General features: G+C 39.8%; 2 protein-coding genes across 2 annotated transcripts in view; one reads left to right on the top strand and one right to left on the bottom strand.

Moving 5' to 3' along the window:
* Positions 1–494: 494 nt before the first annotated feature.
* On the top strand, positions 495–7385 carry LOC135073714 (DNA-directed RNA polymerase II subunit RPB1-like). The gene is made up of 8 exons (XM_063967857.1): positions 495–569; positions 1708–1835; positions 2636–2737; positions 2962–3010; positions 3785–4091; positions 4494–4668; positions 5124–6158; positions 6975–7385. Exons 2-8 carry the CDS (start codon positions 1714–1716, stop codon positions 7105–7107), a joined length of 1923 nt encoding a protein of 640 aa, XP_063823927.1. The 5' UTR covers positions 495–569; positions 1708–1713; the 3' UTR covers positions 7108–7385.
* A 1654-nt stretch (positions 7386–9039) lies between these two features.
* Positions 9040–22219, bottom strand: part of LOC135074108 (fibrillin-1-like) — a 32247-nt gene continuing 19067 nt past the window's right edge. Inside the window, exons 6-13 of the mRNA XM_063968415.1 lie at positions 21850–21963; positions 20104–20234; positions 19156–19316; positions 14947–15101; positions 14580–14706; positions 9768–13813; positions 9526–9656; positions 9040–9235 (exon numbers count right to left, since the gene is read on the bottom strand). Coding sequence (XP_063824485.1) covers positions 9132–9235; positions 9526–9656; positions 9768–13813; positions 14580–14706; positions 14947–15101; positions 19156–19316; positions 20104–20234; positions 21850–21963 — 4969 coding nt within the window. The 3' untranslated portion in view covers positions 9040–9131. The remainder of the gene's footprint in view (positions 9236–9525; positions 9657–9767; positions 13814–14579; positions 14707–14946; positions 15102–19155; positions 19317–20103; positions 20235–21849; positions 21964–22219) is intronic.

Genomic DNA, 22219 nt, shown 5'->3' with positions numbered 1-22219 from the left:
GGTTATAATAATATTAGTAAAAAAATTGTTATCATTTTAGAAGCTTTGTAGACACCACCATAAACTTCTAAATGACATCATTTGGCTCTACAAGGATCTCAATAAGGACTGACAGTAAGTAAGTTGCCCACTAAACCTAAGAAAATGATAGGTAAACTATGTAGTTGCACTTATTCATTTAATATTTATTTAAGCACATAAATCATAACATATAAGGCGAACTTCATGCCATTCGGCAATATCCTCCTATCAACCTTGGGGCCAAACTATCAGGTATTAGTATTTTTAAACTGGACTATACATTTTAAAAATTATAAATAACTTGAAAAAATCGAACTGCCTAAGGCGGGAATTGAACCCACGACCTTCCGCTTGCCGGGCGACTGCTCTTCCAACTGATCTACTTAGACACCGGATGAACTTATATATTTTAAAATTTCATACGGAACCATCGGGATTTCGCATTGACAGATCAAGCTGACCTCAAACATATCGCTCGAAGTAAATAACATCTCAGTGTACAACCAAACGTTTAGTGAACTAGTCAACTTGCTATAATTTGATATAAGGTAAGATTATCTCAATAGACGTGCACCCAGTGTTAATGAAGTTCAAATCGGTAAACATTTGAGTGTTTTTTAACCAGTTGTAAGGAATATTCCCAGAATAATATCGCGACTCAAAGGTAACAACTTCTTATTATGTAATCGGCGTTTTTCCCACCACTTCCATAGGTATTCTGGTATTAAATAATACTCTCTTTAAACTAACTTAAGTTTAAAAAAATAAAAACGAGTAACTTTGACTCTCTTGGTTTTTTTTGTTTAAGATGTGCCAAGAGATAAACAAATTGAACTTGGAATTGAAGATGTTTTTCGACCTCCGTGATAAGATCTAAATTTAATACATGTTTACTAATGTGCTTTACATCTAACTTAGTTTACATAAAATAAATCTATTCGCGAAATCAAAAGTGCAACCAAACAATTTTAAGGCTGAGTTGCACCACCTAACATTGCCCGTAACTATGACGATAACCAGCGTTTTATGTATGGAGTTTGATAGATTTTTGACGTTTGTTAAAGTCAAAGTAACATGGTGCAACCCATCCTAAGAGAGTCATAGTTCCATCTGCTCACTGCTCACGGTGAAAATAAGATCACAATGTTTTTATGGTCATGGGAAAACTTAGTACTTCGTAAGAACGAAAATAAAAGCTTGTCAGAATCGCGGAGATGGCTAGATTTTCAAAATACCTTTTCCATATCTATTAGGTAGCTGTATTTCTCAATTTAACTGGGCTTATTACTAACCTTCTTAGGCTGAGTTGCATCAACTTATTAGTTTTTCTTTCGTCGGTCGTTTGGTGTAGTGGTTCAGAACGGACTACTATGCCGAGAGGTCCCGGGTTCGATTCCCGGCCGGGCAGAAATTTAAATGATTAATTTTAATTTCTGGGTGTTACTATGTATAATATGTATTTACAAAAAAAAAGTATTTAAGTATGTTTATATCCGTTGTCTGGTACCCATAGTACAACCTTTGCTTAAGTTTGGGACTAGAAGCGCAGTGTAAAATGTCCAAGGATATTTATTGATTTATTTATTAGTTTAAGTAGGCCCTTTTTACATGTCCCAATATAGCATGCCCTACCACAACTTCGGGGAAAATTACGTTAGTTTTAAGTTAATTTTATGGACTTTTCAGAGCAAGATGCGGCTTCTATTGCTAGCCGCGGTGGTGGTCAGCGCACGCGCATTCGACCTCGCCCAGTCCACACAGTCCATCAAAGGAGGCCAGCACAGCTTCCAGTACCGAGGAGGTGACGTCACCAGGTGAATCACTTGTACTTGGAGGTGACAACAACAATGCTTACAGTCAACAGCGGAGGATTTAATATTCGTACAGCACTTTTTCTTGGAGGTGACAATAACAAAGCTAGTACAGTCAACTGCAGAGGAATTAATTATTTTGTTGAAGTTGAGCCTTATCGGCTCTTAAAATAAAGTTCATATGTTATGGGAATTGTAAACAAGTGCACCTGCTGTACAGTTGCCAAATAAATCCAGTCATAACAAAACAAGTGAACACGTAGGACTAACAATCTAATTCTAAGTATGTAGGTAGGTAGCCTAATTTCTTGTTGTTGTTTAAAGTCTGACAAACTTAAGGCTCGGTTTCCACCAAAGCGAGAGAGAGGACGAGAAGGGATGTGTTTTGAATAACCAATCAGGTTACCAAACCGAATCTTACACTCCGTGGTGATTTGGGAATAACGAAACCAGTTTGATTATTCAAATCAGCTCTCCTCTCATTTCCGCTTTGATGGAAAACTGGCCTCAAACACGAATCGACGGATTTGGTAACTGAATGCACGGAAAACCAAGATTTAAGAAGATTACCGACAGGGTAGACCGACGACCTTATAAAGTAGTTGGAAGGCGCTGGATGCAGGCCGTTACCAACCGGCCATTGTGGAAATCATCGGGGGAGGCCTATGTTTAGCAGTGGACGTCCTGTGACTGAAATGATGATGATGATGATGATCACCGACAGGGTCCATACTGTCCTATATTATTTCGAGCACCCTTTTAACGTGCAGTAAATAATTTTAATTTGATTAATATGTACACAGATTCTTCAACAATGGGTCGTCATCCCACACCAGTGGCGGGGGCGGCTACGGGCAAGCGCCGTCAGGCAACTTCGAAGTTGGCGTGTGCTACATGGAAGTGCCGTAAGTAATCAATAATACTTAGAAGAGCTGGTGCATACAACTGCACACCAAAAGTAAAATAAAGAAGAGATAGGATGAAATCACAAAAATATCTAAACACGTCATCTTATCAACTAATCAAGTTTCTCAAATCAATCTTTAATTAATGTGATGTTGTCTCTACATACAAGTACAACATATGTATAACATGCAACATTAAAATACAAATTCCTTCTTTATTCCAGTACTGCCACTTTGGTGCGGGACCCAGCTCATGTTCCTGCCGGAAATGGAGTAAGTATCACTTAATAAGTAGAAACTAAACTAACTAATGAAGCTTTTATACTATGATCATTATCTTTCCGATACATTAATATAACTCAAGCAAATACTTACCCTCAAAGGCACAACAGTTGGAAAATCTCGATACTTTAATATAAAAATCACGTTTCACACGTGGTATTCCAAGAAACATTTCCTTCCGTTAACCAAATATTTACTAAGGAGCGTTCACACTCGCTGGTTTTACTCTAGACGTTCTTATAACGAGGATCCACCGTCGGAACCCGCGTTGCAAATGATCGTGTAACGTCAGTAGTCTGAGATACAAGCATTCCTGAAATGCTTCACTTTGTCTGCGACTTACAAAGTGACTCGGTTTCGTAATCACAGACGATTTGGTTTTGTAGAAATGTCTGTACATTATTAGAATTCTGTGCTCTTTTATGAATTTTAACTAAATATTTCGTTTTGTTTTAGTATTATCCCATAGTGTTACATAACGACTAGATAACCCTATTGTAAAACATAACAAGCTATAAAAAATCTGACAAGGTCAATAAAACCGCAGTCTTAACTAAAGGTTAATTCAAGCCTGTAGGTAATGTCACAAACTGGAAACCATTATCCAAAACAATAAAGGAACAGGAATGTTCAAATTCTCTAACTACTGATAGAAACTGTTCCTTTAGTTGATAAAGTGTCATTGGCAAGCACTTCCAAAGGAGTCCCTGTTCCTTTAAGAACCAATTCCAGCAGCCAGTAACCCCATTTCTCCAATGGTTCCAGTCACGCCCGGACCTCAGCCGTATACGGACGTGCTGCAAGGGCTACACACGAAACGTGTATAACCACAAGATCTGCGAGCCAGTCTGCAGCCAGGAGTGCGTGAATGCGCTCTGCACCGCTCCAGAAACCTGCACCTGCTTCCCTGATCACGTCAGGAACCTTGCTGGGATCTGCGTCGCCACCTGTCCTATAGGCTGCCAGAACGGACACTGCTCAGGCGGAGAGTGCCTGTGTAAAGAGGGATACAAGCTGGACATTGACGGACGATTCTGCTTGCCAAACTGCAGGCTTAACTGCGGTGGATTAGGTAAAGTTTTTTTTTATAATGTGTATCTCAAATGGTGTCAAAATGAGCCTAGATGTTTTTTTTTTAATATTTTATATGGAAGAACGTTTTATGTCAATAATAATGATTCCGAATCTGTAGCACCAATTTAAACACTTGCTAAAATTTCGGCGCTGGAACTAGAGCCCATAAGATAAGAAGACATGAAAACAATCACTCAAGGATCTCCTTTTTTTACTTTTGTAAGAAAAAGAACTAGTCTAAGTCTCTATTACTTTCATTTCAATATAGCTAAATTGGTCAGTATAGTACCCAATTAGCAAGTGTCAGTAAAGTCATTAAAGTAATTAGCAAGTGTCAGTAAAATAAGTCGTGTGTGAAAGCTTCGACAACTTTAATTTAATTAACATGATAACCATTCAGGCAACTGCACTGCCCCCAACACTTGCGAGTGCAATACAGGCTACCGGTCTACCCCGGACGGCTCGTGCCAGGCGATCGACCGGTGCACCAACGGGGACTTCGTGCGGGGCCAGTGCCGCTGCCACGCCGGCTACGCCAGGGACACCCAAGGGGACTGTATGCCTCATTGCAACCAGTAAGCAACAACCCCTCTTCATCATCATCATCATCATCATTTCAGCCATTAAGACGTCCACTGCTGAACATAGGCCTCCCCCAATGCTTTCCATGTTAACCCCTCTCTTAAAACATCTCAAATCTAACGCCCGTATTCACAAACGATGCTTGCTTAAGTGAAGCAGCAAATCGAACATACACAGCGTTAAATAGAGCTCTGTGATTGGTTCGTGTGTCACCCTGTGCGTCCACGCGCACTGTGAGACATGTTTGTGAATGCGGGCGTAAGTTAAATTGCTGCAACACCAAATAGGTGCCGTATAACATAAATATGTTATCAGAATTAATAACTATATAGTTTTAATCGACTAAAATATTCGTGAATAACATTGAAGTACATATTTGTGAAGTGTGTTTCCTCCAGAGAATTGAAGACAAGAGAAATGTAATTCAATTATTATTATTTCGTTACAGAAATTGTGGCCCAAATGGAAAATGCCTAGCACCGAATGTATGCAGTATGTCCCCTGACGCGGAACGACTTCCTCCTGGCCAGAGACCCAGCCCTCAAAACCCTGCAGGCGGCTCTGGACAGAATACTTACAATTTCAACTCTTATAACCCCTATTATCCTTATCCCTCTAGTCAGAATGGATCACACCCAAATCAAGGCACCTATCAACCGAACCCATCTTACCCTCATAATCAAGGTTCTAACTATCCTCAGTATCCGAATTCTCAAAACGGATCACAAACAAATCAAGGCTCCTATCAACCGAACCCATCTTATCCTCATAATCAAGGTTCTAACTATCCTCAGTATCCAAATTCTCAAAACGGATCACAAACAAATCAAGGCCCCCAACCCAATCCATTGTATCCTTACAATCAAAATCACCAGTATCCATACCCTCAAAACTCAACAAATCCTCAATACAACATATCTTATGGAACTCATCACTATCCCTTGACTCCAGGCAGTCAAATTGGTCAGAATCCTCAGTATAATCAACCGCAATACCCCTACAATCCACAAAACACACAAAACCCATCAAATCAAGCGTCAAACCCTCAGTATCCCTCATTCCAAACAATCAACGTGACTTATCCTCATCCTATGTACCCTGACAATCAAGTTGGCCCTTACGGTCCAGTAAACCCGTCTAATGTACCTGGGCAACCTCAATATGGTCAAAGATCGAATGCAACTACTGACAGTCAAGGGGGTTCCCCTCAATACCCATCTTACCAAAGGCCCGGTTATCCTACTCCTCAGCACGGGTACTATCCTGCGAATGAACCGGGAAACAATTACCCATCAAATCAGGGAGGTTACTACTCGAATGGGTACCCAAGTTATCAGAACTATAACCCCAGCCAGCAGAACACGTTCGAAGTCCAAGAGACATTGTGCGCTGAGCCCTGCGTCAATGCTGTATGCATCGACCACAACAGGTGCAGGTGTAATCCAGGCTACATAACAGATGAGAATGATCCCAGCGGAAGTCGGTAAGTAAATTATTGATATCGTTGTCAACTTATAAAATCTTGACCACAAAATTCGAGACAGCCATAAAATACGCATAAAATACATAGAATTCCCATCATCAAAAAAGAGCTCAATAATCTTGAGTCCTAACAAAAACGGTACAGTCAACAACTCACCTCAAGCTGTACATTTTAATTGTAAAATAAAACCGCACTGCATTGCTCGACGTGCTGTCATTTGAAGACCGCATTTATTCAAATCGTGAGGAACCCCTGACCTGAGTCTTACATTTTAAGTAACTCGTACCTATGTAGTACTCGTACCACTCTGCAGAGGGGTAGGTACAGGCCAGTAATAATATAAAAAAATGTAAACGTCTATACTGGTCATTTATAACGCTCAATAGTTACTGAGTTTCTTACGCTGCTTCTTCTCAGCACTGGCCCATTTATTAACCGACTTCAAAAAAGGAGGAGGTTATATGTTCGACTGTATGTATCTGTTTTTTTAATCTAGCATAAAAAAGAAAAAAAATCTTTGTTTATCGAGGGAAGTCGAACCTTAAATTTCGAAGTCCTATGTTCTTCTGATTAATTTCGTTGCGGGTCCAATGACAGTTTAGCTTTCCCCCGGGACAAACTTGACCTTCATTGGTTGGGTTTTTATGGCGGTCAAGCTGTAGATCCTGGCTACACAGGAGTTGCAGTGGTGGGAACGAGACGTGGGAATAGTCCCGTGGCCCATTTATTGTCCCGAAGCAGTGGTAGGGTTAATACTGGGACATGTAAAATTGCTTTTTAAAACCTATTTAAAATAAAAGTTTTTTTTATTTCCAGGTGTCGCCCGCACTGCCCCGGCGGCTGCCTCAACGGTTACTGTGCGGCGCCGCACTCCTGCGCGTGCGACGAGGGTTACTATCGCGACACCAGCGTCAAGGGCCATGCTGTGTGCGTCAAACGGATTCGTTGAACAGCTTTACAACTTCGCTGGACCGCAAAGAAGGATCGGTTACAAAATTTTCAATATCTTAGAAATACCTGACCTAGCTTTATGATTTGAAGAATTTAATAAAAAATAAAAATTGCGAAATTTTTACAGTACGTTTTATTCCTTAAAGCTGGTTCAGGTACCTACCTAATTGAAGATAATATAGAAGATTTTCCGACCGACCCATTTTATTTGCGGTCCAGCGCATACTCGATAATAAGACTAAAAACAATTTTTTACTCAATAAAATTATTAATAAACAATAGATGTGGTTAAAGATATTTATTTTCTCAAAAAGATTACAATGCAATCACTTACAGAGAAACATTAATTTGTCTTAATAATAATAAACAATACAAAAACGATTTAGCGTAGCAGTTCTATTAAAAGTGATTTTTTATTTTTATAAAGCAGGTAGGTGCAAATAAAATACAAGCCATCCAGTAAGTCATTGCGCGGCGCGGCGGCGGGCATGAATAGGTACAATTTGAAAACATGTTTTGTACGGGATAGGACACATTTAACATTTGAGCGAGTGGCTTATAGGCTGTTTTCATAATAATTTGACAAATTTGATATTTTATAATGATTTTATGATAGATGCATTGTCTTTTCTAAATACAATATCCATTGCAGGTCGCAGACCAAGAGTGAAGCTGAGGTAGTTTAGCTTAGCTCGCATACCTGATGCAATTTTCCATAATTGTATACCTACTTGTATGCAAACTGCAAACACTATAGGAAACTGCGTGTATATTTTAAAAATACAGCAACATTACTATTCAAATATGTAATCCTAACCTAATAATCCAAAAGGAAAATGTGCAAGAATTAAAACATACAAAAATTCACTTACCATAAAAGTTCTTCTTCTGTCCAGTCGTTACACTCTTTTCAGTATCACTTTTTACTTTCACTGATAATTCCATAAAATCATCATTCTAAAGTTCTCCACAAAATCTCTAAACTTATTGAGATTCGTGCGGTGCTACTTTTCAACACTGACACATTTATTGTCCCGAATCAGGTTTAAAGTAAAAGAGACACAGGCACGTGTAAAAGCGCTCTTTAAAAACTGATTTAAATAACTGACTACCTAATGAATTTGGAGAAAAACATAGAATCGGGGGTAGAACTAAAATTGTCACAGTGTCAGGCATAGATGACAGACAAACTTAACGTTAGTTTTTTGTTTGTTTAGTGGCAACCAATCTGGGAGGTTTATTTTTGCCAATGTCGAGTGAAAATATTGAATTTACAATAGAATGCGGTTTTTGTGAAGTGTCCCATTTAATTATGACATATACAGGAGGGCGCTACTATCAGTACTGGGTTATTAGTTCTGATTTTTAACTTAACTTTTCAGAATCATTGACTGGTTTTTATGATGAAAAGTAATTTATGAAATATAGGTACGAAGTGAGCGAATTTATTCCTAAATACAAAAACACTTCTACGAGAACTACTGGGAATACGGGATATGGAAATTCGATAGTAGATTTAAAGGGGACTGACGGGACCTTCGACTAGCCGTCCCATCGCAGGGTGCCGACTCCTGAGCCCTCCTTGGCTTGGCAAATTATCTCAAAGTATTTGTGTGCGCATGCGGAGGGAATCTGCCCCCCTAGACAAAACGCACTTTTTGATCGAATCGAAAATCGAATCCGTCAAAACTCCATACAAAAAAGGGGCTTTTCGACCACTTTTCAACTGGTTTGCGATTATAATTTGCACTTTGTCTAGACCCACTGATGCGGTGTAGATTTGACAGGACAGGCTGACGTTCTTCCGAATGAAGTCCACCTGTCAGTTGCCAGCCAGTGCTATGTAATGCGGTTTATGCGTGAGAAAAGGCCACAAAGTAGCGCGAACAACTACAATGAATAAAGAAATAATTAATAAGAATGGGTTTAATTAAATATTACATTTTGTGTATATCTTTTATCCATACGATAACATGTTTGTAACAATTTAACCTATTAAGGTGTTATTCATTAATTTAGTGATTAATTTACACATTCATACGTTTCATTCGAGTGCATAGAACGGTCATCCTCCGACTTCACTCCTGTGAACTGGATAGTTGGAATACTGTACTCTTCAGGGTGATCTGAAACATTGAGTTTACTGAAAATTATAGGCAACCACAATTAATGCCCGTATTCACAAACAACCAGACCTCATAGTATCACAAACAACCCGACCGATCACGGGTGAGCTCAGCACAATAGTCGAGCGGCGGCGGGGACCGAACCCGCGTTCCCCGAATCACGAGTCGGCCAGTCTGACCCCGTCACCGTTCGGCTATCGGGGCTTCAAAAAGTTGATTTGAAAGCAACTATGTAAAAACTAAGTTAATTTAACAGTTTAAAATGAAGTTGTGTATTTAAATTCATTTACCTTTCACTTCATATTTGCTGCGCTTAAAGTAATTCATCAAAAGATTTCTTTTAAGATAGACCATCAAAATAAGTAGTACAATCAGTATGGCCATTACTGCTGCGACAATGTATACCCAGACTGGAATGGACCTAGAATAGAAACGTAAGATTTTTAAACACCTAGCCCGCTATATCCATCTACAAAATGTATTTTTATTAGACCAACAATTGAATGGAAAATAATTCAATTAAATCAATTACCTGGTTTTAGAACCATTTTGGAGTTTACTATCATAGCTTTTCTCTGCAAGCTTTGTAGTTACGAAAGAGATAGTAATATTCACTTCACTCTGCGTAAAGTCTTCATAATCTGTTGGTGTTGATGACTCGTCCATGTCTACTTTGGTCGTATAAAAAGAAGGATACATTATTGTATCATTTTGTTCTAATTCATCGTTTGTAGCTGTTGATAAGTCAATGTCTTTGTTGTTTGTAACTATTGATGACATAAACGTTGTTTCCAAATCAATTCCTTCTGAGGATTCAAATACTTCAGTTACATAATTGTCATCATGTGTGCTTGAATTTAACACACAAATTGTCATATTGCACATAATCAATCCAGATATTGATTCAAAACCATCACACTCGGCACCATTTGCGGTAGTGTTCTTGGCGATTAATGGAGGCTGGCAATCACATTGATTTGGAGCGACACAAAGTCCTTGACAATTAGTACATTTAGGAATGCAAAGAGGGCCCTCTGTTTTATTTTCCATATTGTTTTGCAAATCCACAGTGTATCCGGGAGCGCAAGTACAAACGTCTGGTTCTGTGCACTTCCCATTACCACACTCTATTTTGCAATATGGTTTACAAGTACCGTTTATATGCTCATTCGAATACGTATACAAATATCCAGTATCACACAGGCATTTACCAAGGCCAACACATTTACCATGGTCACAACCATTCGGGCAGTCCGGCTGACATGTGTTATTCGAATATGTGTAGCCTGGGTCACATAAACAAGTATCAGGACTCACACATTTACCATTGAGACATCCTGAAGAACATTGGGGCTCACAGGTATTATTTTTTATTTTGTATCCGGAATCACACTGACAAGTTTCTGGGGCTACGCATTCTCCGTGTGGGCAGCCATTAGAGCAATTAGGTTCACATGTGCCGTTTGAAGACATTCTAAAGCCAAGCTTACATATGCAGTAGAGTGTGCTCACACAAAATCCATTTCTACAACCTGTATGACAAAGAGGTTTGCAGATATTATTTTTAGGTATGCGAGGATAGTAACCAAGGTCACATTGACAAATTTCTGGACTGACGCATTTTCCATGAGAAGAACACCCCTTAGAGCACACAGGTTCACAAGTCCTATTTTTCGACATGCTGTAACCTACATTACATTCACAAACTTCAGGGCTAATGCATTTTCCATTAGAAGGACAACCATCAGAACAAAAAGGGTCGCAAGTGCCATCAAATGTAATGTTGTAACCGATTTCACATTGGCAAACGTCTGGACTTACACATTTAGAATTTTCTGGGCAATTCCGTGAGCAGTGAGGATCGCAGGTGGCATTTTGCGACATTTTGTACCCCAGATTACATTGGCATACTTCAGGACTGGCACATTTTCCATTAGAAGGACATCCACCAGAACAGAGAGGGTCGCAAGTGCCATTCATTGTCATGTTGTAGCCGAGGTCACATTGGCACGCTTCAGGGCTAGTACATTTTCCATTTGAAGGACAACCGCCAGAGCAAAAAGGATCGCAAGTGCCATTTATTGTCATGTTGTGGCCGATTTCACATTGGCAAACGTCTGGACTTACACACCAAGAATTTTCTGGGCAATTCCGAGAGCAGTGAGGATCGCAAGTGGCATTTTGCGACATTTTGTATCCCAGATTACATTGGCACACTTCAGGACTGACACATTTTCCATTAGAAGGACATCCGCCAGAACAGAGAGGGTCGCAAGTGCCATTTATTGTCATGTTGTAGCCGAGGTCACATTGGCAAACGTCTGGACTTATACACCAAGAATTTTCTGGGCAATTCCGAGAGCAGTGAGGATCGCAAGTGGCATTTTGCGACATTTTGTACCCCAGATTACATTGGCACACTTCAGGACTGACACATTTTCCATTAGAAGGACATCCGCCAGAACAGATAGGGTCGCAAGTGCCATTCATTGTCATGTTGTAGCCGAGGTCACATTGGCAAACTTCAGGGCTAGTGCATTTTCCATTTGAAGGACAACCGCCAGAGCAAAGAGGATCGCAAGTGCCATTTATTGTCATGTTGTAGCCGACTTCACATTGGCAAACGTCTGGACTTACACACCAAGAATTTTCTGGGCAATTCCGAGAGCAGTGAGGATCGCAAGTGGCATTTTGCGACATTTTGTATCCCAGATTACATTGGCACATTTCAGGACTGACACATTTTCCATTAGAAGGACATCCGCCAGAACAGAGAGGGTCGCAAGTGCCATTTACTGTCATGTAGTAGCCGAGGTCACATTGGCAAACTTCAGGGCTAGTGCATTTTCCATTAGAAGGACAACCATCAGAGCAGAGAGGGTCGCAAGTGCCATTAATTGTCATGTTGTAACCGAGGTCACATTGGCACACTTCAGGGCTGACACATTTTCCATTAGAAGGACACTCCTTAGTGCACCCAGGGTCACAAGTCTTATTTTTTGACATGCTATAACCAACATTACATTCACAAACTTCAGGGCTAATGCATTTTCCATAAGAAGGACATCCGTCAGAGCAGAGAGGGTCGCAAGTGCCATCAATTGTCATGTTGTAGCCGAGGTCACATTGGCAGACTTCAGGGCTGACACATTTTCCATTCGAAGGACACTCCTTAGTGCACACAGGGTCACAAGTCTTATTTTCCGACATGCTGTAACCAACATTACAATCACAAACTTCAGGGATAATGCATTTTCCATTAGAAGGGCATCCGTCAGAGCAGAGAGGGTCGCAAGTGCCATTTATTGTCATGTTGTAGCCGAGGTCACATTGGCACACTTCAGGATTGACACATTTTCCATTAGGAGGGCATCCGTCAGAGCAGAGAGGGTCACAAGTGCCATTTATTGTCATGTTGTAGCCGAGGTCACATTGGCAAACTTCAGGACTAGTGCATTTTCCATTAGAAGGGCATTCGTCAGAGCAGAGAGGGTCGCAAGTGCCATTTATTGTCATGTTGTAGCCGAGGTCACATTGGCACACTTCAGGATTGACACATTTTCCATTAGGAGGGCATCCGTCAGAGCAGAGAGGGTCACAAGTGCCATTTATTGTCATGTTGTAGCCGAGGTCACATTGGCAAACTTCAGGACTAGTGCATTTTCCATTAGAAGGACAACCATCAGAGCAGAGAGGGTCGCAAGTACCATTAATTGTCATGTTGTAACCGAGGTCACATTGGCAGACTTCAGGGCTGACACATTTTCCATTCGAAGGACACTCCTTAGTGCACACAGGGTCACAAGTCTTATTTTCCGACATGCTGTAACCAACATTACAATCACAAACTTCAGGGATAATGCATTTTCCATTAGAAGGGCATCCGTCAGAGCAGAGAGGGTCGCAAGTGCCATTTATTGTCATGTTGTAGCCGAGGTCACATTGGCAAACTTCAGGGGTAGTGCATTTTCCATTAGAAGGACAACCGTCAGAGCAAAGAGGATCGCAAGTGCCATCAATTGTCATGTTGTAGCCGAGGTCACATTGGCAAACTTCAGGGCTAGTACATTTTCCATTAGAAGGACATCCGTCAGAGCAGAGAGGGTCGCAAGTGCCATCAATTGTCATGTTGTAGCCGAGGTCACATTGGCACACTTCAGGGCTGGCACATTTTCCATTAGAAGGACACTCCTTCGTGCACACAGGGGCACAAGTCATATTTTCCAACATGCTGTAACCAACATTACATTCACAAACTTCAGGGCTAATGCATTTTCCATTCGGGCATCCTTTAGAGCACTGGGGTTCGCAGGTAAAGGACTTAGAAAGTTTATATCCCAAGTCACATTGGCACATTTCTGGGCCGACGCACTTGCCATGAGAACATCCCCTGGAACATTGTGGTTCACACGTAAGGCTTAAGGACATTTTGTATCCAAAGTTACATCTGCATGTATTCGGTGCGTCGCAAAAGCCATTTTTGCAGGGTGGATTGCATACAGGTCTGCAGGGTCCTCCATACTTGGGATTGCCTGTGTAACCATCGCAGCAAACATCTTCATATTTATAGCCAACTTTCTGAAAAAAGCATATCATTATTTTACATATTTGAAAAACTGACTGACACTGACTATTAACCTAACATCTAACATTTAATAATTATATTACAGTAACTTCTTAACGACTTTTACTTGTGACAAGTTATGTTTATCTAAAAGCGTAGCCTTTTTAATATTATTAAATATTCAGTCAGATTGGCGTTACTTTTTAGGACAATTTAATTTATTTTAAATTCTTTATTGCTATTCCATACATTACATTATCTTCAAAATATTTAGCAGGGCAATGCATGATTACAGAAGAAATATAAAACGCTTTTAATTAAATAATTTAAAAAAAGTAGGTATAGATTGGCTTCTGAAGTTACTGCATTATTTGCCAAGGTCTTTAATAGACATAATAAGTATTAATCCTTATCCAAGTAAATACGTTATTCATTACAATGTAACATTATGTTACATGTAATGTAGTTACTTTCCAACAAAATTACCTACCCTTGCTTGACATAATTTAATTTATGAATATCTTAGGAAAATCATTAGTTATAAAATAGCTCCGCAACAAACTAATGATTAAGTGATATTTATGTCATGGCGTACAACCCGATCTAGTTAACTGCGCACCTCGCTGAAATGCGACTCTCCCTCGCACTCCCCGAGTTCACCCCCTCCGTACCAGTGTCGATGTGACGTCACGGCTACCAGGTGCGTAGTCAACTCTATCGGATTGTAGCTAGTTTATCCATAAGCTTACTAACCACTAATAGAAAAAAATATTTACCTACCGTCAGTTTAGCATCTCTAAAACCATGAGCTATTCTTGTTTTTGTGGAGCACCACAGACTCGTCCAACAAGATTCGTAGGATTGGACATAGCTACCCCATTTCTGACCCCAATATGTCTTTTCGTATCTGTCGTGGAAAACAGAAAGAATCATTATTTAAATTCAAAATTTATTTAAAAATTATTTGTCTTGATCTAAGTTTTCACCAGATTAGTTACAACACATTATCACAATCAACTTTAGCTCCTTCATGTAAAATTATTGATTTTAAACTGTCTCCTAGGTTCTTTTTGATATTCCAATTGTTATTAATGAGCAAACACCCCAAATTTAGCACTACTCTATTACAAATAAAAAAAACACTCACGTCTTCACAGTTTGACACACACCAACTCGTGATTCCACTTGGCATATCACCAGCACCAGCCCAAGCACAACAAACTTCCACATGGCAAGACACACTCTAGTCTGAAGCTCCGAAAAAATGCGCAAGAGCAAATAGAGTAGGTAAGTATCAGCGCTCTACGGATGTACAACCAGCGCCAAATAAACCTGGCAATATTTGTGACAAGCAATGCTGACGTAGCATTGATACCGACTTGTCATATATCCAGTAATCTGAATAAATGAGGATGTTCAGTCGTTTAACCTCGTTCCAGTCCATTTTTTTATCATACTATATTCACAAAATTACCAGTTCCTATTGGCGCGATATATTCATGTGTAGGATGATATTGATATGCCGAGTTATCTAGGCTCTATGGACACTAATTAAAATAATTCCCCTTCCATCTTCGTTGTTTATGGTCGGGTAAAATGGGTTGGCTGCGTCCGAGTTGAATCACAGAAAGCACAAAAAGTGTATACTTATTACAGTGCTTCATGGATGAAATTCATAAAGTTTTTACCAATATCAATTAATAAGAATACGTTACATGCAGAAATGCTCATGATTTACTTCAACAAAGGAACGGTCATAAATGGGAGACGGATCGAGTTTGAATTCGTGAAATTTATGTATACTTGGCTTTTACCCGCGGCTTCACCCGCGTGAAATTTCGTTTGTCACCTGTCGTCATAAATTATAGCCTATATTATGTTATTCTGGGTTATAAACAATAATACTGTAAAGTTTCATCAAAATCCGTTCAATAGTTTTTGCGAGAAAGAGTAACAAACATCCAGACATCCAAACTTTCGCATTTATAATATTAGTAGGATGATTCCGTGAAGGAACTGCGATGTGCTGTGGTCGATTTTCAGAAATTGCTCAATCTCGTTCATTCTAGAAGAATTTATAAAAGTTTACTTCCTTTAAAGCTTTAATTGACGTATCCTCTTTTTGTCTTTCCGTGAATCTTCTTTAACAACATGAAGGGATATATTTAGTTAGGGTTACTTTTATCTGAAAATTGGCAGGCTGTTTCACATGAGTCATTCTTCGAACAGTCATTCAACTGATAACTCATATCACCGACATTCCACCATTTTATTATTATTTCGTTCGTTCCAACCAAATGACGTCCACTGCTGGACAAAGGCCTCCCCAAGGATGTCCACAACGAACGGCCCTGCGCTACATCATCCAGATACATCCCGCAATCTCCACCAGATCGTCGGTCCACCTAGTGGGTGGCCTGCCCCTTATTCTTTCGATATTATTTTTCAATTCGATTAGAGTCACCTTTTCAGCATAACAAAAGTTCAAGATTCAAGTATTAACTAATGAGTATCCCTAGAGTTGGAAATTGTAATTAAAAAACAGATTTCAGGTTAAAATATTTTTTTAATACTATAGTAGGTACATACGGAAAAGTAGTTTTTAGACAAATAAATTATGAGAATTGTCAATAATCACAATCGATTTCTTACCTAAAGTACTATGAAATAAGCGCGATGTGGTGATGATTATAATGCATTGAAAGCTTGACACTACCGTTTGCAAAACTCTTGACGTGATCACAGGGCCGTCTTTAATCTAGTAGGGGCCCTGGGCCAAGAGGACCAAGAGAGGCCCTTCTCATTTGGAATGAAGGCGGATTTTAGAATCGCGCTGACCGCTCGCTGATCGTTGGCGTTGACAGATCAATATGTATGTAATTGAAGGGAACGTTCCTGAGTGACGCTGATCGCTCGGCGCCGACGCTTCATACATTTCGGCTGTCAGCGCTGACGGTCAGCGTGCGTCAGCGTGAGCCTGGGCACGTGCCCAGTGGGAAAGAGATTAAGGTTGAATCGAGTTTTGAGCCCTGTTCTGTGATACGGACTTGAAACAAGTTTCACTCAGTTTCGTTACATTGAAAAGATAAACCTACATCTAAAAGATAAACCTATAAAACATTTATAATTATTTATTAATTTCACAACTGCGTTTGCAAGTTTTAACGACTAATTTTAATGTCGATTATTACAATAATGCTTGTGTGTGATTATTATTTACAAAGAGTTTGGATGTTTTCACATTATTACGTCATAGGAAAAACAAGGTATTTTTTTCCAATGTGCAATACAAAAAAAGAAAGACTAAAAGCTGTTAATAATACCATACTAAAGTCAAAGTTACCCCGACGTAGTTCAACCACAAATTTTGGGCGAGTAATTCCACAGATAAAGAGAATTCGTCATACTTGAAGAAAACAGCATCTGCTAATTCTAGGTCTTACACTTCACATAGACCACAGGCCTTTTGTGATTTTTAGATTAAACTAGGATAAATCTTTAGACCTTTTTGGTTCGCTTCAGCCGAAAGACGTCCACTGCCGACAAAGGCTTTCCCCAAGGTTTTCCACAAAGACCGGTCCTGCGCCGCCCGCATCCAAGCAACTCCTGGGACCTTCACCAGATCGTCGGTCCACCTAATGGGAGACCTCTGCCCACACTACGTCTTCCGGCTCGTGGTCGGCACTCGAGAACTTTTCTACCTCAGCGGCCATCAGCTCTACGAGCTATGTGCCCCGCCCACTGGCACTTGTGATTCTACGGGGTATGTCAGTCACTTTGGTTCTCCTGCGGATCTCCTCATTTCTAATTCGATCACGCAGGGAAACTCCGAGCATAGACCTTTTGGTACCGAGCTAAAGTTTAACATACCTTTGGCATTAAAGTGATATAATCTAAATGAATATGGCACAAAACAATGCAATATTTGTCTTTTACTCAATGTTATATTCGAATTCAATTTTAAAACCACCTGCTAAGTACATACAAAGAAGAAAATTTTGATTCTATCGATGAGATAACGAAAGTTAAGGTTGGGTTGCACCATCTTACTTTAACAAACGTCAAAAATCTGTCATACTTCGTACAAAAAGCACCGGTTATCGTTATACTTTCCGTTAAAGTTAGGTGGTGCAACTCAGCCTAAAACATTCAAAGAATGCCATCATTTTTTTAATTTACATAGTGCAATAATTAAACCTAATACATTTTATTATTCTTAATTGTCTCCTATAATACAATTTTAAGTCATATTTTAATGACAAACATACTTCTACGTTTTGTTTGTTAGTTAATAAATATATGTATTTATTTTACAAGACTAAGATCGCAAGTGAGATTCACTGTACCTACATTTATGTAACATTTTAGTAACTTTTTGTACATATCTTACGTTCAACATTAAAATTGCTGTATATTTTGTATGCTACTACAGAAGCGACGAACAAATCATTTTATTATTGACCAATTAAACTAACAATACTGTAAATAATAGGCGTTTAATATACATTTATGAGATACAAAAGCTTTTAAGCTTCTTTTGTACGTTCGTTTAAAACTTTGGTGAATAAAATTGAGCCTCTACTGCATTTACGTTGTACTCTGGGTGTAATAACATCACTGCGTATTTTACAGCTATGTTGCAGTCTGAAAATTTAATTACATTCCATTATAAAAATAAATTACATTCTACATAAAACTTCACATGCTACTGAAACCTCACTACTTATAGATATGATCTACACAGGAGTTTCAGTAGTTGATATCAACAGTGACAATATGACTACCGCTTACGTTCTCCGTGTTACCTAAGAGTTCCTAAACTCACACTGGAGCCATTCTCAATAATAGTCAGTAACCCTTTTCCTACGGGCTCTTGTAAACCAAAGTGCGCCTCTCAATACGGGGTATTTTATGCTGTCAATATTTTTGCTTCACTTCATCAAGATATTTTAAAAAGTACGCAACTAAGGCCCAGAACAGACGGTGAAACGCAACTGCAACGAAACTGCAACTTTCTGATGAGTCTGATGAATGAAACTGAAAGTTTCAAACTGGTCGCGTCATGTGTGGTCTCTCAACGGACGCTATGGCAGAAACTTAGATACAACTCAAAAGTAACTAGCAGTTGCAGTTTCGTTTCAGTTGCGTTTCACCGTCTGTTCTGGGCCTTACGGTATTGAAATTTGAAATATAATTCTGCAACTAATGTAGTTTCATAATTACATGCTCATTTTTGTCGTGAACCGTGATTTTGGCTTTGCCAAACAACGATAGATGCCACCCGTATTTTGAGAAGTGACTTTTGACTTGGCATCAATAGGCGCCTCCCGTAGGGAAAAGGTTGACAAGGTCATCATATCCTCTCGACACAGTCTTCCGTGGGTATATGCCCTAGAAGACCCACATCGGTCTGCTTGTTCAGCTCCACGTCATCGTAGTCAGGATCCACGTCGGTCGGATCCCGAGGTACCAAGGTGTTGGCAAGAGGATACAGAACGCTTCCATAGGCTGCATCATCTGGGAAATAAGAAGCAATTTGTCCTGGTCAATTAATGATGTTGGCTCAATTCTAACCTCTTTACTAATAAAAGTTATTCGCTCGTTGAACACTTGTTGAAAGTGACGTTTATTATGTAAATGTCACTATAAACTAAGTACTGTTCATATTTTGGGCTTTTTTTTATCCACAACGAGGAAGCTTTTGGCCTGTATCTCACCTGATGGTAAGTGAATATCAGGCCGAAGGTGGAAACGAGCTTCACCCGGAATCCTCAACCACAGAGGAACTGGCTATCTTACCTCTACTGCCGGAACACAACAATGCTGTTGACATTGTTGTTATGGCGACAGACTTAGGTAAGATGGTGGTAGCTAGCCAGGCGGACTTAGAACAAGCCCACCACCAACCAAACCGAACAGAAAAATATGCTCCCACTGGGAATCGAACCCGGGACCTCTGCGTCTAAAGCAGGTGGTCTTACCACTAGATCACAGAGCCGGTTATAAAGCCGGAGGCGGCTTGTCTTAGTTTATTTGATTCATCTGCCATTTTCAATTTACTATGATGGTGTAATGAGGGCTATCGTTTTAGCGCTCACCAGTTTGCGCTACTGTAGAGTAAGGTCCTGTCACTTGCTAGTAGCGAAGACAGTGGCACCAACTGGTGAGTGCTAAAGTGGTAGGAGGACTATCGCATTTGCACTCATCAAGATGGCGCCACTGTAGAGTAGGGTCCTGTCAATCGCCAGGGGTGCCAACTGTTAAGTATAAAAACGATAGCCCTCATTAACAATGCAGTTCTTACGTTTGTCTGGATTCTTCTTGTCGTATCTTTGCCTCTGGCGCCAGATCCGAGCCATGACCACCATCATGATGACGACGAGCAGGATCCCCACCGCCCCTCCCAGCGCCCACGTCAACTGCAGACCAGCTAACCTGTGACGTCACACAGTCATTATAGATCGCTCAACAAAAGTTGAGGCGAACACGTACGGAATAATATTTGAATACAGAACACAAAAAACACATTTCAAATGCTGTATTATGTAACTGTATGTGAAATTGTGAATGTACCCACTGCAAACTCATTAGCTTTAGATCAAACCCTAGTGGTTTTTAAAGCTATCTAAATGTAATTGTCCCAATGTAACTGTCTTTTAGTTGTAAAATAAATTTAAAAAAAATCAAATATACTAGCTACCAAGCTCTCGTAAATGTCTGCAAGCGAGACAGAAACAGACAGCGTATAAGATACTAATCTTTGCTTATGTTATAATGGCCTCAACACTGGTTGCGCGACCTTATACATTTAACATCATTATCATTCAGTCGATATAAAACAACTGCTGGGTCTATCGGCCTGCGGTCGATAAAAGTTTGAAGCAAGGACAAAATAATGATTATTACTTGCTCAAGGACCATCAAAAAACACGATCTTCCGATTTTTTATCCAGTAAATGCCAACTCTCTTCTTGACGTCGTCTATTCAGTGGGGAAAGAACCTTCTTCACGTCCATAATAAGGTAGGAGAACGTAATGTGCCGTTAAAATGTTATGCATAAAAAAAACTTCAGAACATTATTTATTACGATTTTTTAAAAGAATATAAAATGACTTAGTAATAAATCATCATCATCATCATTTCAGCCATAGGACGTCCACTGCTGAACATAGGCCTCCCCCAATGCTTTCCATGTTGATCGATTGGCAGCGGTCTGCGTCCAGCGCTTCCCTGCTACCTTTACGATGTCGTCGGTCCACCTTGTAGGTGGACGTCCCACGCTCTGGCCTCTCACTATAGGCCTTATACAGAAGCTCAAAGTTGCACAGCGTGCTATGGAGAGGGCTATGCTTGGTGTTTCTTTGCGAGATCGAATCAGAAATGAGGAGATCCGTAAACGAACCAAAGTCGCTGACATAGCCCGACGGATTAGTAATAAATATAAAAGAAATTTTAATATTTACTCAAAAATTTAGTTGTGTTACAAATCCAGTACCTATTTATTCTGCTACGCAAAAGTTAAACGCAAAATCAATGTTGAACCGAGTTGCATCGGCCATAGAATTAGTTATAACACCTAGAAACCGAGTTTTAGGTTTTTGCCCATAAGTTTACGTGCTATATAATTTTTTTGTGAAATCTTAATTGTAATCTGTTTTGCATCTTTGATAAATAAATAAAAGTGACGCATTTCAAACAAAACGGCTGGCTTAGTTCTTCCATACATTCTGACAGTTGTTAAAGTCAAAGACCAAACGGGACCTCTACCACTGTGGATCTACATTCAAAGTCAAACACTAGTGAATATGACATAGATGTTTGATTTCAACTTTCATGGTCATTAACATTAGAATAATTATTATTTACGGGATTGCCATGTTCCTTTTAATTTACGAGCATTCGATATTTCGGCACTGTTACAACACTGTTGTTAATTATTCTAATCTAATAGTATGATTTTTGCCTCATTTAAGATGAAGCGCCTGTATGAAGGAAGACTATCCATCTAGGCGTTATTAATCTAAGGTACTACAGAAAATACAAACTCACGTAGGGGTAGACTCCACGTCAGTAGAAGCGGACTCGGCCTGGTGGCACAGAGAGCCGTTGGGACACGCGCAGACGCCGTCCTTGCACAATCCCTCGCAGTCCTTGCAGTTCATCCTGGAATCAGTATGAACACTCGTTGAGACGTAGTATTGTAGATTTGTGTCCATTTACTGTCCTCGTAGTTTCCTATACTTCACACAGTGAGTAATTTTTTGGGTAAAAATAATTCAAAAAATTCACTGTGACAAGCTGTCAACCAAATAGATGTAACGGGACTATTCCCACCTCTCGTTCCCACCGCTGCAACTCCTGTGTAGCCAGGACCTACTACAGAGTCACACAGGAGTTGTAGCGCAGGTGCATTAAGGTT

This window comes from Ostrinia nubilalis, chromosome 8, assembly GCF_963855985.1.
Source record: "Ostrinia nubilalis chromosome 8, ilOstNubi1.1, whole genome shotgun sequence".
NCBI classification, from domain to species: Eukaryota; Metazoa; Arthropoda; class Insecta; order Lepidoptera; family Crambidae; genus Ostrinia; species Ostrinia nubilalis.
Note: the sequence above shows the minus strand (reverse complement) of the source record. Positions and strands in the feature narration are given on the sequence as shown.